Below are 19,028 nucleotides of genomic sequence, written 5' to 3'. Positions count from 1 at the left end.
AAAGCCTGTTCCATTTGTTTCCAAATGTCTCAGATTCTAGGATTCGAATGTCATAAAGCACTAACATAGACACGGCTTGATGGCTTTGCACGTGCTTGTCCTGCAGAGTGACTATTTGACATGCAAACAATGTAAATGTGATGGTTTACGATACTTCTGCAGCCCTGAGTCGATCAGAAATCAAAGCTTTAATTGTCAGAGCCTTCATTTTTGTACAGCAGAGAGCTAACACCTTTGTTCTTCATGCTTTATGACAATATGACCGTTTTATGTTCAAAGATGTGTCATTACATCATGATTAACACTTTGTGAAATGCACAGAGACCTCTCTCTATAGAGGGGATTGTTGTGTTCATGGCTCAGTTTAAATCAGTCTAAAATTAAAGAGAGTATAACTTATAAAACTGTACGTTGTGCAGATTTCAGGGAACTAGAGCAATTTTTTGATATTTGTATCCAGGTTTTTACAAGCAAAATATTGATCAGCGCAAGCAGCAACAGGATGCTTGTGCAAAATGATAACCTTATACAAATAAGGAAGGTGAGAAAAAACATCATAATAATAATAAACCAATATTAATAAATAACAATAATAAAGAAATTACACCCAAAACTTCACCCACCCTCATTCCAGGCCACCATATATCAACATAATAAATGTCGAAGGCTTTTGAGTTTCGCAGAAATCAGTTGCCAAATCTCTATAGTTGCCTCTTTCGCCCGGTGAACTTGTTTCGTTGATAGTTCAAGTTACATGATATCTAAGTACGTCAAGACCAAAAGCAAAATATGAAGCCCATGCCGAAGTGTTATAAACTGCAGTTCCTCGAGCGTCCACTTGAGGCTGGCTGCAGAAAGACTGGAAACCACATACACACCCATTCAAAGAAGACGATCTTTACAGCAGAAATAAACATGTTTACAGCCTGGTTCAAAAACAGCTTGGCTCTATGTAGCTAATTTCTCTATCAGCACACACAATACGGGGGGGGGGGGGGGGGGGGGGGGGTGGGGGGGGGGGGGGGTTCATTTGGTTCAAAATATATTAAGATTACGAGTTTTTGCCCAAATAAGGACATGACTGACTTAACTGACAAGCAGGAACACATAGCTGTTGGCTAGGAGGCTCAAACCCCGCCTCTTTACCTCACACTTTTTTGGTTGAGTTCAGCATTTCCAATATGGCTGCTGCCGCCGATTGGCTTCAAAACAGCGTTGCAATACATTTTTTCCGCTGCTGTGAGACCAGCTAGTACCACCCTTTTCTTATTAATTGTCAAGCCTGTATTAGCAAGATCATTTAATACCAGTTTAACAGGCGAAATAGGTAAATTGTTCTCAAACATCTCAGATAGATTGGAGGCAACCATCCCCCAAAAACTGGCCACCGGAGGGCATTCCCAAAAAATGCTAGCGAAAGTACCAGAGGCGTTCTCAGAGCACAAAGTGCAGGTAGGGTCAGAAATCACTTTGATTGAACAAAGCTCACTTGGTGTTAGGTAAACTCTGTGAACAAAGTTGTAATGTATTTGATGATGGTCTGGGTTTCTAGATGTCAATAGAATATTTGTCCAGACTTTATCTCAATCAAAAGCTGAGTCAAGATCCGGGATATCTACAATGTTACAATGTTACAATGTCATTTAGCAGACGCTTTTATCCAAAGCGACGTACATACGAGAACAAGAACAACACAAGCAAAGATCTAGACAAGAGGAAACAAGATCAGTACGGGTAACAAAGTGCTTCAAGTCCATTTGGGTGCAGGTACTGCCAAGCAGTGTAAAGGCATGGTAGTTTTGATGCACCCAAATGGACTTGAGTATCTGCCCTCCATAAACCGTCTTATGCCAGGGGTCTGTAGGCAAACTTTAATGTAAACTGATACATTTTAGACACTAAGCCACTTGTGCCTCTTGTGCTATGTAAAACATTTTTAAATGAGTGTTGTGTGAGAGGACTTTGTAAGGGGACTCCACCAGCCTTTAAAGCTGATCTCAGCTGTAAATAAAAGAAAAAGGATGAAAGTGGTAAGTTGAACTCCAAACATAAATCTTGAAAGGATTGTAAACCTTCATCACTATAAATGTCTCCAAGTGTTGATATACCTTTCTCTTCCCAACACCGAAATTGGATAGAATGGCCACCAATATTTAATTTTGCATTGTTAAATAAAGGGGAACCGGGCTCTGAAGCTCATGAAGATGCTTCAGGACTTGACATCACATTCATACCAAAGTGAAAGCACCCGCCGACCATTCCTATCATCCACTTTATTGTGAAATTAATCTCGAGAGAGGACAAAGTAAACAAACACAACCCTCATCAGATCTCAGCGTCAGCATCATTTCTGACGTGCTGAAGTTATTAATGAGCGTCCTCTGTGACGTGTGGAGAGGCTTTTCCTCTTCACCGCCTCTCTTCATATCTGCAGGCCAGCATCTCAGTGATCGCTTCACTGACTCTGCTTACTCAGTTTGTTGTTGATCTGCACATTAACTGATCAAACGGCTTTAAAAAAAAAAAAAAACGCCCTCACATCCCCGGGCTGCGTTTGTCGATCCTTCACAGCGGCTGCTGGGGTTTGAGCTTGCAGTGGTTCGGGCGGCTGCTCCTCGTTTCTGGAGGTCCTGCAGCTTTAATCTCTGTGCTGCTCCCCCAGCAGCTTAAAGAGAACATAAAAGTAATGCATCGAGTATGAGTAAATTTAAACTCAGTGTGCTGATATGTTTGATCATGTTTCAGTGTCAGTCAATGCGGAGGCTGCTGCTTTTTCACATCTTGAAGAGGGAGAGAGAAGATTTACAAAAATGGACTGAGGCGATTCATCCTGAACTCTGATATAGAGATGGAATATTTCAACATCATTTACTGAAGTATCTTTGCATGCATTAGAGTCTGTGCAGGGTTACATACGTTGTACTCTTGTTACTGTAGTGGATATCTTATCCTCTTTCTAGTATCTCTCCACAGACTCTTCTCTTTGTTCTCTCTCATGCAAATAAGGGAGGCGGTCGAGGTCGAGCGTACTGCCAAACCTAAACAGGCCTCTCGCCCTCACTCTACCTTCCCTGTCTTCTTCCTGACATCTCATTACACTCTTCTCTTTGCTTTCACCTCTTCCCTTCTTTCCTCTGTTATGCAAATGCAGGAGGAGGTGGAGGTATATCGTTCAGCCTAACAGTAAAAATTCCACCAGATCCGTGTCCGGTCCGTCTCTGATCCGTCACTGCACCAGATCTGATAGGTTTCTATTCTAGTAAATGTGTTAACTTCCACTGGATCTGATCCGTTGCGTTCCGGCTGCGTCTCTGATCCTGCATGTTGGAGCCCTCTGGATCAGATACACAAGACTTCTATTTTTGCCCGTTGCCGGAGCACGACGCATCAATCTCAACAGAGCAGATGGAGTGGGACAGGAAGTCAGGCACCAAAACAAAATGAAAACATCCGGTTAATTTTCAGAATAAAACACTCTGTGTTATCACCAGATCGTATTTCACTTAACTACAACAACAAACCGTCATGATGAGCGGAGTCAGGTCTGGAGTCAACAGGTCAGAGGTTTCCAGAGGACCAGAAAGACAACATGGATGAGGAGAGGAGGAGGAGAATCCTTGATGCAGCGATTACAGCTGGAAAACCTCGGTCACATGACTCCAGCTGACTGGGCGATCCTGCTCCGTGCTGCGTTCTAAAAAAAACACAACCGGTGGGTGTTGACGGATGAGAGAGCACGGAGCTGGACCGCAGTGGATTGGAGACGGAATGGACACAGATCTGGTGGAAGTCCGATGTAACCCAGTCTTCTTTTAAACATGTCTACACAAATTTTCCTCTCTCCTCTTTGTTGTTCTGTGGGTATGGTGGAAGATGTGAGTTTAGTTTAGGGGGATGTTTCTGGGTTGCCTGAGCTAACACTTGAGTCTCCCTGAGGTGTTGTTGCTAGGGTTTTGGGGGACATTATCAGTGGAGAGTAAATTTTATGTTGAGAGAGTGATAGGATGAGTTTCTACACTGAGCACTAATCCTTTTCATTACAGCACAAGTAACTGTGTCTATTCAAAATAAGTAAAACAGAAATATGTAAACAGCGGCCGGATTTCTTCCACCAGTGCGTTTTTACCTCATCCTGCTTTGTGTAATACTAAAATCCCCAAACGTACGACCTGACTACGCTCCTCCTGAATGCTCCAAGTGTTGCAGGTCTCATCATTATCACAGAGCTCATGGAGACTGATAGAAGAGGCACGTTGAATATCAGTGTATGGAATGTGGGAAATAAAGGTGTGTACTCGTGAAGGCTTTGGGACAGTTTCTCCTTGAAAGTTATTGAACGCCATCGTACCTGTGAAGCGACAGGCTGAGGCGTCGTGTGAAGAATGAAAATGAAAACTTGAGAGATGAGTTCGACACCTCATACTTTCACACCAGGCAGAGCCTCCCTGAAGTCCAAACTCAGAAATGGGTTTCAGACTCTTTAAGCTGCATCCCAGAGGAACCTAAAACTTTTCGTCTTAGGTAATCCTTAAAGGGATAGTTCATGTTTTTGTGGCATTGTGAGAGTAAGCCACTGTTATACTCGCGTTCCTCTGTTTTTAGAAGAAGGTTAATCTGATCTAACATATCATGTAACATAATTAATAAATTATATAATTATATTTGATATTATATCAGAATATATTATAATATAATGATAATAAATCATTATATTATATTATTATTATATTATAAAAATATAATATTATAATATCTACTAATATAATTATAATAATTTTAAAAAATAGTATAGTATAGTTATATTCCATAATAATATTAGATTATTAATACATGTATTATATAATACTTATAAAGAACTAAATGATATAATATATATAATATCTTAATATTATTATTAATGATATAATGAAGGTTCCTCCAGTCTGCTGATTTTTTTCAGTGTGGTCTGAATGCTCTTGAGGGTTAGTCAATTTAGTCTGCTTTTTTATGAAAGAGCCTGAATGCTGCAAGTACCGGGCCAGTCAATTGTTTAACTCTGCAAGCCCCAGCCCCAAAGTCAAGTCAAGAATTTATTTATAAACACAGCAGAAGCTGACCAAAGTGCTGTACAATACTTAAAAAAAACCACAATGTGAGACCAAACAAGCATTCATTTAAAAAGAGACAAACAACAAGGAAAGCACAGCATTGGAAATGAGAACCTATTCAGGGCAATGCTAAAATATAGAAGTGTGTTTTGAGGCGAGTCTTAAAAGAGTCGACAGAGGGGGCGGCCCTGATTGAGGAGGGGAAGCTGTTCCAAATACGCCTTTACACTAAAAGCACGGTCGCCCTTCAGTTTATATTTTGACCGGGGAACTGCCAGGAGACCCATGTCAGAAGACTTCAGAGGCCTGGAGGTTTTGTAAGGGCTCAGAAGGGCAGTTATATAGGGAGGGGCCAGACCATTCAGAGCTTTAAAAACAAAAAGCAAAATCTTAAAATCAATCCTAAAGTGAATTGGAAGTCCTGGTACTGCTCCTCTAGAAGGAACCTTATGTGAACTTCAGGAAAATCTCCGGGACTTTGTTTAGAGCGGAGTCTCTACTGTGAGTTCCTCTTTAAACTCCTCATCTCCAAAGTCCATGTTCACAAAATGAAAGCGTATTTTGAAATGCTCCAAAGGTTCCTGGTTCCTGCAGAGTTCCTGCAGTGGAAACAGGGCTTTAGCTAATCAGACATGCGCCTTGTTTGAAGTGCACTTGAGGCCGTCATGACCTCTTGTTGTCCAATTAATGCTTCCACACATCCCTCTCCGCCTTCACACTTTCACTCCAGGCTGTCACCACCGCTGGCTGCTCACACCTTGTCCCAGTTTTCACACCACCCACTCTCCACTCGCTGTGACCCTGCTGTGACCGAGTGGGACTCTCAGCTGGAGGTGGTGGTGTTTCACCACTACTAACTAAACAGACTCAGATCTGTGCAGGTTCATCTGACAAACAGGTGTCACTAGATGTTTGTTTGACAGGTGTAATGATGCAGAGAGGTGGTCTTGAATTCATGATTAGATGTTTGCTCGCACATCTAAGACTGAATACAGATCAGACCGGCACTCGCTCCGTTAATCCCTGCTGATGCTTACATTGTAATGTCGTTCACGATGTGTCGGTTATTAATAGAGAGAGGAGATGTTCAAGATAAGAGAAGATGGTGTTTAATTCATCCCAAGGGAAATGTGTGCATCAGTTGCATCGCTGAGTAAGACGGAGAGCAGATAAACAAGATACGAGGGTAAAGGAAGGTGCAACAGATTACGCCAGAAAAGCAACAGTGTCGGAGGAAATATCATTCATGGTGATGTATTTAGTAAACAGAAAGACTTGCATAGTGCGTGAGCTCTCTCCTGATTGTTTTCAGGATTAATGCACCAACAGTTTAGTCTGTAAAGAGTCAGAAAGTCCTTAAAAATGCTAAAATGACATCACCACTTTACTGAAGTGACGTCCACAAACAAACCAAACACAGAGGACTGTTTACTCAGTCACAAACAACAACATAAACAGAGCTTCACATTTAAGAAGCTGAGACTGGAAATATTAGATTTGAATGTCTGAAACAATAAATCAATCATTCATTTGGCACACTGTTACGTTTTGTTAAAGATGCACGAATCAGTCACTCTGCTCCTCGGCCTCAGATGCTGCTCTTGTAGCTGACAAGGCAGGCTGCCCAGAATCCTGCACATCAGGGGAGTGTCTGCCTTCATCACCGTCTGCATGCTCCACAGCAGGGCAGGGTGACGAGGAGGAGGAGGATGAATGAAGTGGAATCACAGAGGAGAGCTCCTTGCATATATGCACTGAACTCTCTCAGGCACCCAGAGGAGTGTTGATGCACATGTCTATACCGGTCCACTGTAGACTGTACACTGTTAAAACGAAAAAGCTGTGAAATCTCAAAATTTCAAGGCAACTGTTTGCACTAGATTTTTGAGTTTTGAAGCTAACTAGAAATTTTACATTTGAGCCAACTTATTAGATTTTGTTGAGATAACTTATCATTCATATGTAGTGTAACTTACATTTTTGAGTTCTACACACTAAGAAGTGAAAGTTGTGCCAACTTATTATTTTGGTTCAGAAAATGTACCTTTGTTACTGCGCGTTACGGCAATACAATCCACACAGGACAGGAGAGATGGCGCCACATGTGGGAAATTGAAAGTGTGGAAGACCCCTGTAGATTTGAGTTGGAGACCCCGTTCTTTGTCTGAAGCAGACTCAAATAATTTAGCCGAGCCTCAAACCCATAATTTCAACTTTACACAACAAATTTAATACAGATAGTTGAGAGAACTACTTTGATGTAGTTTGCAACAAAATGGAACATTTTTTATTCACTCAACCAAAAAATAATTTTACAATTTTAATTTTTAATTTTTACAGTGTAAGAAACATTGACATAGTCTCTGTGACGTCACCCATTGGTTTCTGAAGCACAGTAATGATGGTGGCCATGCTGGAAATGATGACTTAACCTCTAGTCATCTTAGCAAAAGGCAGAGAGGTTGAGTTCCTAATAATGCTCATTTATCCAAAATTCGTTACCTTAATATCTTCAAAAGTAATGAGTTTAAAAAATCTCGCCTCAGTAATGTGCAGGACGACAGGACGGAGTGACCAAAACTGTTTCTGTACCAGGCTGTAAACACATTTAGTTCTACTGTAAAGTTGGACGTTTTAACATAGGGCTCTATAGCCACTGACTCACTTTGGAGCCAGCCTCTAGTGGACAATGGAGGAACTTCAGTTGTTTCACTGAATTGGCCTTACATCTATAAAATCAGATGTTGCTGCTCGGTAAAAAGTGTGTGAAGTCTGAGAGTGTATGCAGAAGGAAAAACATGAGTAGGGAGTGAGTTGGCGGGGCGATGATGTCATTCTCTCAGCCTCAGTCGTTCGTATTGTTTCTCAGCAATGTGCTTGTATCGAGTGAACATCCTTACACATGTCGGAGTCATATTAACACAAAAACACTCCTCCTCCTCCTGTACGCTCTGTCTCCTTTTGATTGATCTGTCCACTGTGCTCGGTTCTGTACTTCTTTGCTGGTGCTCTCCCTGCCTTGGCGTTTCATGTATGTACATGAAAGACGGGAGGTGTTCTCCCCCTCATACAGAACATCACAGAGTGTTTCCTTTGATAGTAAGACGATTTTTAAAGCAGGAGGAGCTGTTATATCACTCTTTAAAACCACCAGATTGCATAAAAAATTGAGCATCAGTTTACAACCCTCCTCCACCCCAGCTCCACCTTTCTGCTGTGTCTGATTTTACCAGTGTCATGTGTATTGTCACTGATGCTCGTTCTGTTCTGTACCCCAGGGGTCTTTGCTGCTGCTCTCCCTGCCTTGTCTTTTATGTATGTACATGAAAGAGAGGGGAGGTGTGCTCTCCCCGCCTTGGCATTCCATGTAGGCACGTGGAAGGGCAGGGAGCTCCCATATAACTTATTGCATGCAGATAATTAATTCTTTGAGTGGTCCTCACTTGTCAAAAGAAACTTGGCGTCTACCAAAAGAAGGCCCTTCAGAAAAAGTCTGGGGACCTTTGCTCCTGTTTCAGGGTACCTTCAATCTTTGGGGTTGTGTTTTCTGGAGTTTCTTGAAATGCTTATGTCCTTAAAATCTGTGCTCTTAAAGGTTGTGTAAGTTTTTAATGTCATGCAGAAAGAAACTCCTGCAGCAGCTGCCGGGTTGATAAATGACGTTAACAGTAAGTCATGTCAGACTTATAATCCTGTGATGTACACACAGGCGGTTCAGATATGTGTGTGTGTGTGTGTGTGTAGTGACTGACAGAACACACACACATGCCTCTGTGCCTGCAGTGTCATCAAACACATCGCTCGTAGCATGTTTTCACACAGTGTGTTTAAAGAAACTGCCTCCATGCTGCTGCTGCAGGACCAGCAGGCATGTGGTGACACCTCCCGTCACTGACACACACTCAGCTGCTCTCTGCAGGATTTACAGAACACTGAGACCATTTCACGGAGCTTTAAAACACTTTAGGAGGGCTCAGACTCTGGTCCAGCACACTGTGTGTGTGTGTGTGTGTGTGTGTGTGTGTGTGTGTGTGTGTGTGTGTGTGTGTGTGTGTGTGTGTGTGTGTGTGTGTGTGTGTGTGTGTGTGTGTGTGTGTGTGTGTGTGCGCGCGCGCGTGCGTGCGTGCATGCGTTCGTGTATAAAATAAACAGCACAGATGATCGTATCAGGAATGATTGTATCCGTTTTTGAGCATGCTGTGTCTCTTCTCCTCCGTACATCAGGTCTGCATGTTTTTAACCTCTTCAACTTGTTTTCTTTCTCGCTTGGTTGCACAACCGCCCTCAGGTCGTTGAGTTTTGCAGAAGTGTGGATGCTGGGTCAGCAAAAAGAGCTGCTTTAAAAGAGTTCATCGTTTTCTGAGTCACTGAGGTCACACATGAAGCCAGGCTGCAAAGAGGAGAACATGTCACACGCTGGTCCAGTTACTGGAAACCCACAGCGTGTTATTATACAGAATACTTTCATGGTTACTATCCAAGGAAGGAGCTCTCTCTCTTACTTTATCTCTGAAGTTCTCATCAGCCAAAATTTTCCACTTTTGAAGACGTCAAAATCAAAACTCCAAAAGGTTTTGGTTTTACGATGATGTTTCTTCCAACAAGGGCTTTCAATACAGTTACATGATTTGGGACTGATCATTTAAGACTTGGGTTCCCAAAGTGTGGGTCAGGAACCGCTTGGGATCGCAAGATGCCTTCTAGAATGTTTCTTTTTTACAAGTAATCTAAAATTGCATATTTTTCCCATTATTGTTAAAATATCAAGAAAAATAGTCGTTAAATTTGAAATGAAACCTTACAAATACAGTTTTTTCATTTGTTTCCTGCCTTTCTTTGTTGTCAGATGACACCTGCGATTAGGTTTAGTTAACAGTGAGCATCAGTAACAGCAGGTATATTCAAAACAGCACAGGAAACAGCCACATGTGCATGTGGTTTGGCTGTACCTCTCTGAAGGAAAGGAATTTAATAAACCAGATTGTTAAATGGTCAAGCAAGTTGATAGATGAGCCATAGGCATACGCTGCATCCCTGTACAATAAACCTCTATTGTGAATAATGCCTCACACCCTCACAAGCTTTGTTCCTGCTGCAATTAATGAGATGAACAAGCCATAGCATTTCTCACACAGACTCAAACTCCAATTTTAGGACTGAAGTCCAGGTTTTCTTCTTTATTCATGTGATGTTATAGGTTTTATTGGTTGATTGTTTTCTGATATGCCTTTTAAATGGAACCTTTAACACTTTTATCATTTTTATTGTGGTATTATTTTTAGTGTATTGTTGTATGTTTAGCACTTTAAGTAGTTTGTTCTGTCTGACATCTGTCTTGTAATTCTGTAATGACCTAACATCTCACTGGCTGCAAAACAAGTTTACCTACGGGTAAAGATAAAGTAACCTAACCAAACTTGTCTAATTTTCTGCAGCTAAATGAAGAATGAAGCAACATTTAATCACCTCGAGGGACAGCTGGGGTTGCAAGTCTTTGGCCCCTTTATTTTGGGGGTTGAGGGCTGAAACGTTTGGGAACCCCTGAACTTAGAGATGAAACAGCTGCTTGATAAACAAAAATATCAACCAAATATCTGAATACAAATGAAAAAAAGGTTCATGTTTAATAATTTTAACAAATATAGAAGTGAAAAAAGGCAGATTAATGTGCAAGAATTAGCAGATACCTTCTGTTTTGAACCGTCACTCAAACTGCCGATGTTTGGGTTTTTGAGACATTTCATTGGACGAGGCGAGACGAATGCCTGTGTTTCTCAGAAGTTGTAATGAGTAGTGTTGAACATTTTCTGCAAAGTGAATCAAAGAACTATGAAATAATGTCTATATTTTAAAGTATTCAAAGGTTGCTGTTCCCGCATGTTTTGCAGCAGCACTAAAGCTCCCAGATATATTCTGAGGTCGTAAAGATTACATTTCAGGAGCAAACGCGACCAGAAGGGTTGCAATTTCAAGCGCTTTATTATGAAATGCATTTGAGCAGCCTCGACCTCACAGTTTAAAATAAACTTGGTGTTGAGTTTTTTATTTGTGCAAAAAACTGAGACTGAAATAAAGACAAATAAATATAGAAACAGGTGAGATTTAAAACACCTGAGGGCTCTTCAGAGACAAACACCTAACACTGAAACTAAAGCATCTGTAAAGTCCGAACCTCCTCCAGCTGTGTTGTAAACTGTGTTTCATGGAGGCTGAAGGCTCAGAGTGATTTAGATAATTTATTCCACCACTGCTCTGACCCTCTTTCTCTCTCCTCTCTCTCTCTCTGCACAGGAGCACCCAGTCAGCGGGGAAATCGTGCTCTCATCCGACGACCTCACCTTGATGCTACAAGTGGAACGTAATCAGTGAGTGTTCCCTCTCTTCACCTCCTTTACCTCCTTCACTCCTTAAATCCTCTCCTCCGTCTTCTCCCATAGAATCAGAAATGATTCATGTGAACGGAGCGATAAACCTTCTTCTTCCTCTCTCCGCTCAGTCTGTTTTTTCTGCAGAACCTGGAGGTGTGTGAGTGTTTCCACATGTTAAAGCTTGTTAAAGATTGAATGGATGGCCTCGGGACGTGGATGTGCTTGTACTAATAGTTCTTGGTAGCTCAATAACCCGACGGCTCCAAGGTTTCAGGTCTTATTTTAGAGAGAACTTCAGGAGAATGCTCAGAGAGCTGCATGAATCACTGAAGGTGATATAAGAGCAGAGAGAAACAGAATGATGTTTCAGAGCAGCCATGTTTCAGAGCGACCACGTTTGAGAGCGACCACGTTTCAGATCCACAATGATTCAGAGCGACCACTTATATTTGTATCAATAGAATTTAACTTTGAAACAATTTGGAGGTTTTTTATCTGTTGTTTGAACGATAGATGGAAAGTTTCGATCTTATGAGATGAACACTAAAGTCACAGAGAAACAGACGTTTGTTAGACCACTTAAGAGGAGCAACGGATTCAACAAGAGGTATCTGGAGATTTTAATATGTTTTCAAAGAGCTACACATGGGACGCCCTCTCAAACCACAACTCTGTTTGCTTCATTGTACCGGGAGCAGGGGAGCTGGAGCAGGGGAGCAGGGGAATGGGAACAGGTTGATCAGCATGAGCAGCGAGGTTCTTGGGGGGTGCAATGTAACAAGGTTCAAGGCCAGCAGAGGTTACCGTGTTTCAGTGATAACATCAAGGGCAGCTCCGTCTGGAGTGTGCTTTAACCAGAGACGTGCCGAGACTCAGAGAGTGGAGCACTTAGCATGCTGGAGGAGGAGAGAACATGTGTGAACACCTCGCAGGGATCAGAGCGCGAGCGAGCGGGGATCTCCGACCTGACAGCCTGATCCTCATTAGACTCTGTAAACCTGGACCAGAGGAGGTCACGCAGGAGTCCTGGTCAGAATACTGGTAAGGTTGCAGTCAGGAGGGAGCTCCTAATCCTGATGGACAACCTGTGTATAAATATTAATGCGCTGAAGTCTCAGTTAGATTGAACTACTCCTGTGGGGAAGGAATTTCCCTAAAGCACAGTGCAGGTTCCTGAACCTCACAGTGAGGGTCATACCTGTACTTTTTAACATGGATACTTCCATGTTAGACACACTCTGGGGTCTAAATAAGAAAATAGCACCAGAGCCGAGTAAAAAACCACCCTCCAAACCTCTTCACACCCCTCCTCCACCCCAGCTCCTCCTCTCTGCTGTGTCTGATTTTACCAGTGTTATATGTATGGTCACTGATGCTTACTCAATTCTGTACCTGGTGGTCTTTGCTGATGCTCTCCCTGCCTTGGCTTTTCATGTATGCACATATAAGAAAGGGGAGGTGTGCTCTCCCCGCCTCAGGCTTTGGCAGAATCAGGGGATTGCTGGAGGACCTCTGCCTTCATTGGTCAGTTTTTCACATCATTTTGAGACTTCTGTGTTTAAGATAGTCAGATTGAAACCAAGAAGTGAGGTTAATCTCTGTTTTTATCAATGGAGTCTGATGGAGGGAGCGACTTACCCTGTGGTTTGATGGTGTTATTGTGAATAGGAAACACTTCACAGTAAGTGTCACAAAAGAAGGGATGAGTGTGTTGATGTGAGTGGCACATGGAGGGTTTGAGTCTTTTAACCAAAGGGAGTATTTACATACCGGATGCTTTGGATTTCTGTTGCTGGGAAACAGATTGATGACTCCGAGTCAGAGAAGAGAGGCGGAGGAAGTGCCACAGACAGTTTGAAGAAGATTCCCTGAGACGATGGAGGCGGACATGAAGCGCACACACACACACACACACACACACACACACACACACACACACACACACACACACACACACACACACACACACACACACACACACACACACACACACACACAGTCAGTTTGCTTGTGTTGGTACACTGAGTCTGAGCAGAGAGTCTCAGTGTGTATCTCAGGTCACAGAGCTGGCAGAGTGTGTGTTTATTTAAGTTCGGTCTGAAGCACAGAATGTAGGTCAGAGACAGAGGGACACACGCAGGATGTAGTTTCTCTCTTGACGGAGGAATAACTGCAAATCTGACTGGAGTTAGTTTTCTATACTGGACCTCTCCCAGCAGAGCACAAGAAAGAGACATCATAACCTCTTACACATGAGAGAGGGGGAGGAAATAAGTACTGGACTCTGATTGGATAAAACCCAGCAACGACAGTGATTAATTCTAAATGTTCAAATAAGAAATGTACACAATTTATCGATTATCGATTAATAGATTGTTAAGAAATTACTCGAAACACGCATTCTTGTTTTCAATTTTCCGTCACATGGAACAAACATCAAGTGGTCTCATATTACACTCATCTATCAGGGACGTGTTTTAAGTTAAAAGCATGTTTTTTTTCTTTTAAGTTATATTTTTTTGCCTTTTTGCCTTTATTGGATAGGACAGCTTAAGAGAGACAGGAAATGTGGGTAGTAGAGAGTTGGGAAAGACATGCAGGAAATGGTAGACCGGCCGGGAATCGAACTGCCGAGGACTATAGCCTCTCTATGTGGGGCACTTAGACCGCAAGGCCACATCGCTTTTAGTGTTGAGAATGAATCACCACTGTTTGGGTTTTGACCAATCAGAAGTATCATAGTCTGTTCATTTCCGCTCAATTTGAACTAGGGATGTACATTCTAAGTATTTTCCGTGATCGATTTTTGGAAATGTGAACTATCAATTATGGATTAATCAATAAAAAAAACATTATTTTTCTGATGTCAAAAACAATGCCAAATACGTTTTTACCCCCTAAATTATATTTTCTATGGAAACAAAATGCATATAACCAACGGAATTGAATACGGGTACATGTTTAACACTGATTATCAACGATCAGGCTAATAAATATATTCCCCGTGGACATAGTCTTATAATGTGAAGGCTCATAATACTAACAGAAAAGTTCTTCAGACTCACAGTGTCCGGTTTGTAGTCTACACGTTCTTATTGAGAAAAATAAACTTGTATGCGGTCAGGTGTCAGCCTGGAGCACAACTGAGTCATAATCAGTCCAGCTGCAGATAAGCCCAAATGGCTCTGATGTTGCTGGTCTGCTAACATAGCATACTAGCAATTCCCACCAGTCTGTTGTCGTTGTATCTAAAGGTGGGGAAATGTCCTGTTTAAAGTTTTCAACCTCTGTGTTGGTGTAGGCAGAAGTTGCGCATTGAGCGTCTTTAAAAAGCGGAGACCTGACGCACAGCCGCAGCCGCCAGCTGAGCCTCTCCGCTGTACAAAACACCTGTAACAGCTGATTCACATCCAAACATGCTTTAAGGGACGCTGGAAATGAACAGACTATGATACTTCTGATTGGTCAAAACCCAAACAGTGGTGATTCATTCTCAACACTAAAAGCGATGCCAGGGACAATCTGATCACTCATGTCATATCAAATCAATCCACAGAAAGTAGTCTGTCACATTCCCACTCTGTCTGTTGAATGGATCAAAGCAGATTAGAATGGAATGCTTCTGATGGATCGAAGCAAGATAACAACAGAATAGAATTCTCAAGAACAAAAGCAACACCAAGGACAACCTGATCCCACATGTAATATCAATCCGCATAAAGGAGAATAGAATAAAATGGAACGGAACTGAATGGAACATCAAAGAAGAATAGAATGGAATATTCGGTTGATCAAAGCCAAATAGAACAGTGATTAATTCAAGACAGAAAAAGAGACACCAGGAACAAGCTGATCACACGTCATCAATCAATCAATCAATCAATCAATCTTTATTTGTATAGCGCCAAATCACAACAAACGTTATCTCAAGACGCTTTTACAAACATAGGAGGTTTAGACCACTCTATGTCAAATTATGAACAGAGACCCAACTTCAAGACAGGGTAAGACTCAGTCTGACCCCACCTTAATCCATCATGAGCATTGCACATCGAAGTATTTAGCTCGTTACAGTGGTGAGGAAAAACTTCCTTTCAACAGGCAGAAACCTCAGGCAGAACCAGACTCATGTTAGACAGCCATCATGCCTCGGCCGAGTTGTGTCTGGAAAGACAGATAGAGGGGAGTAAGTGAGAGAGAGGTGATAGTGATGAGACGAGACGTAGAAGCTGTTGCCGCTGGAGTCCAGCACGTCCGTATCAGCTGGAGTCCAGATCGTCCGCAGCAGGAGGACGTCTACGGCAGCTCAGAGGAATCTACAAGACAATGGAGCTCAGGGACTCCAGAAAGATCTATGGTTAGTAACTTTCACTGGGACAGGCAGAGTTAAAGTAAGTGACGGGGGTAAGGGGGTGAGCTAGGACTGTGTCAGTGCGCCAGTTCTCCCGGCAGTCTAGGCCTATAGCAGCATAACAAAAGCTGGTCCAAGCCTGAGCCAGCTCTAACTATAATCTTTATCAAAAAGGAAAGTTTTAAGCCTACTCTTAAAAGTGGAGAGGGTATCTGCCTCCCGGACCCTGACTGGTAGGAGATTCCAAAGGAGAGGTGCCTGATAACTGAAGGTTCTACCTCCCACACTACTTTTAGAGATTTTAGGTACAACTAGCAAGCCTGCATGTTGGGAGCGTAGAGTTCTAGAGGGGTAATAGGGCACTATGAGCTCTTTAAGATACGAGGGTGCCTGATTTTTAAGGGCTTTGTAGGTCAGAAGAAGGATTTTAAATTCTATTCTACATTTTATTGGGAGCCAGTGAAGAGAAGCTAACACAGGAGAGATGTGCTCTCTCTTCCTAGTTCTAGTCAATACTTGAGCTGCGGCGTTTTGAACTAGCTGAAGAGTCTTGAGACTTATTGGGGGAGCCTGATAAGAGGTGGTTACAGTAATCTAAACTAGAGGTAACAAATGCATGGACTAGTTTTTCTGCGTCCCTCTGAGATAGGGTGTGTCTAATTTTGGAAATATTGCGCAAGTGAAAATAAGGCTGACATTGAGATTTGCTGAATTTGGGAGTTGAAGGATAAATCTTGATCAAATAGGACTCCTAGATTCCTAGCAGAAGTGCTGGATGCCAGACTAATGCCGTCTAAGGTACTTATATTATTAGAAAAGGTCTCTCTGAGGTGTTTGGGGCCAATAACAGTCACTTCAGTTTTTTCTGAGTTTAGCAGTAAGACATTTCTGGTCATCCAGGTCTTTATGTCTTTTAGACAAGCTTCTAATTTAGATAACTGATTGGTTTCTTCTGGCTTCACTGATAAATATAGCTGAGTGTCATCAGCATAACAATGAAAATTAATTGAGTGTTTCCTCATGATGTTACCTAGAGGAAGCATATATAAGGTGAAAAGAATTGGTCCTAGCACTGATCCTTGTGGAACTCCCTGACTAACCCTGCTCTGCACTGAGGACCTTTCATTAACGTGAACGAATTGAGATCGATCTGTTAGGTACGATTCAAACCAAGCTAAAGCAGTCCCTGTAATGCCAATTAGTTGCTCTAATCTCTGTAACAGGATTTAATGGTCAATCATATCGAATGCAGCGCTAAGATCTAATAAAACAAGTACGGAAAGAAGATCACTGTCATTAGTAGTAGAGGCCATTAGTAGATCATTGGTTACTTTTAGCAGTGCAGTCTCTGTGCTATGGTGGGCTCTAAACCCCGACTGAAAGTCCTCAAATAAACTGTTGCTCTTCTAACAAATCCCTCCACAGAAAGTAGTGCAGCTCATTCCGTTCTGCCTGTTGACACTGTGGTAAAAACGTTAGTGCTGTCTCAGGCTGGTCTTGAGAGTGGGGGAATAATGACAGTTAGTGGGCACAGATGTGAGAGCAGCCTGAGGAGCTACTGGACCCCAACCATCTCTTATTGGGAAAGGTGGTATAACATCGTGTTTTCAATCGTTTTAAAGAAGAGTTACAACAATTTTCGCTGTAAGAAGAAAAAAGAAACCGGTCATACTGAAAAATTTGATGAGTTATAGGCTAACTTGTCTTGTAGTTTCATTTGACAAAGCTGAAAAAGTACAAATATTTTGAAGTCAAAGTTATCCCTCATTGTGAGAAGAAATGTTCTCGATGTCAAAAGTATCTTGTGAGAATAATACACTTTACTGCATATTTTTTGGATATAAACCATATAACTCTGTATTATGACAACAAAAGGAAAATTATACCATTGCACCAAAATATTTTCCTTAAAGGGGAGTATGTCTCTTTAAATCTGTTACATTCAGTATTGTGCAAGTTCACGCTAAAGATAAACAAGCACCCGGTCATTTTTTTTTTGTTACACCAGATTTCTTTTTCAGTAGAGCCTCGAGGAGAGGTTGAACTTGGTGTCGATTTTGAAAACTAGTCACAGTTGTTTGGGGTTTTGAGCAAGTCAAGTATTTAACACAGCCAGGCAATAATAAGGAACAATATATATTTTTATTAGAATTCCACAACAAAATTCCTGGAAGTGAGACTGAACCTACAGAGTGTGACTCATTCACTTTGAGAAGACTATACAGACAAGAGGAGGAGAAGGAGGAGGAGGAAGAAGAGGAGGAGGGGACAGAGCTGGAATGAGAATTAGCTGGGAATGTGCTGCTGGGGGGAGCTGACCTATACGCAGATCCTGAGAATAGATTGAACATGAGAGTTGGTGGTGAGGCCTGTGTGTGTGTGTGTGTGTGTGTGTGTGTGTGTGTGTGTGTGTGTGTGTGTGTGTGTGTGTGTGTGTGTGTGTCTGTGTGTGTGTGTGTGTGTGTGTGTCTGTGTCTGTGTGTGTCTGTGTCTGTGTGTGTGTCTGTGTGTGTCTGTGTGTGTGTGTGGGTCTGTGTGTGTCCAGGAATGCCATCTGACGTGAAGCTGGACATGCCTGTGCTGGCTGCGGTATTCAGAGCAGGCAGATGCTGTGAGGTTTGTTGTCAGCGTGCTTCTGAGTCACATTTTGTGACATTTGTCAGTCCAACTGTTGAGTCCTGAAACAAAACAAAACAGTCAGTAACATGCCTGAAAGATGACAAACCGTTTCCTGTTCTTTGTGAACACAGGGAACTTAAGTGGGCTAAACACTTATCCCTGATGAACACCATCGTTGTGAGTCACCTCAACTCTGATAATCTGGTGCACACAGCGCTGCAGTAGCCTCATTGGTCAACAGAGCTGTCAATCCTGATGTCACTCCCCCTCTTTTATAACAAATTCAAAGTAAACTAGTCAGAAACATACTGTAAATCAGCATGATAAGAACTCACGATAATGACAGAAACCATGTTGGACAAACATTTATTTCCCCTGAGTTCTGGTTTTAGAGTTTGACCCATGTTCCATCTTTTATAATGGATGAGGCGGGGCTTATGAGCTACTCTGCAGCCAATCAGCAGACAGGATTGCAGCTATTGCCAACTGCTTCTTATTCTTCAGTCTTCTTATTGAGGTACATTACTCAAAAATTTGATCCAGAGCCAGGTCATCCACAAATACCTCTTTCTCTCTAAACAAGAGATTAAATTGAGATAAAAC

At 42.1% G+C, this 19,028-nt stretch overlaps 1 protein-coding gene across 3 annotated transcripts in view; it reads left to right on the top strand.

Moving 5' to 3' along the window:
- adam19a (ADAM metallopeptidase domain 19a) overlaps window positions 1-19,028 on the top strand; it is a 222,547-nt gene that overhangs the window by 101,396 nt on the left and 102,123 nt on the right. For all 3 annotated transcript variants that reach the window (XM_034676861.1, XM_034676859.1, XM_034676860.1), the window contains one exon: window positions 11,379-11,452. In XM_034676861.1, coding sequence (XP_034532752.1) covers window positions 11,379-11,452 — 74 coding nt within the window. The remainder of the gene's footprint in view (window positions 1-11,378; window positions 11,453-19,028) is intronic.

Source organism: Notolabrus celidotus, chromosome 23 (genome assembly GCF_009762535.1).
Source record: "Notolabrus celidotus isolate fNotCel1 chromosome 23, fNotCel1.pri, whole genome shotgun sequence".
NCBI classification, from domain to species: Eukaryota; Metazoa; Chordata; class Actinopteri; order Labriformes; family Labridae; genus Notolabrus; species Notolabrus celidotus.
This window is presented reverse-complemented; position numbering and strand designations above follow the sequence as displayed.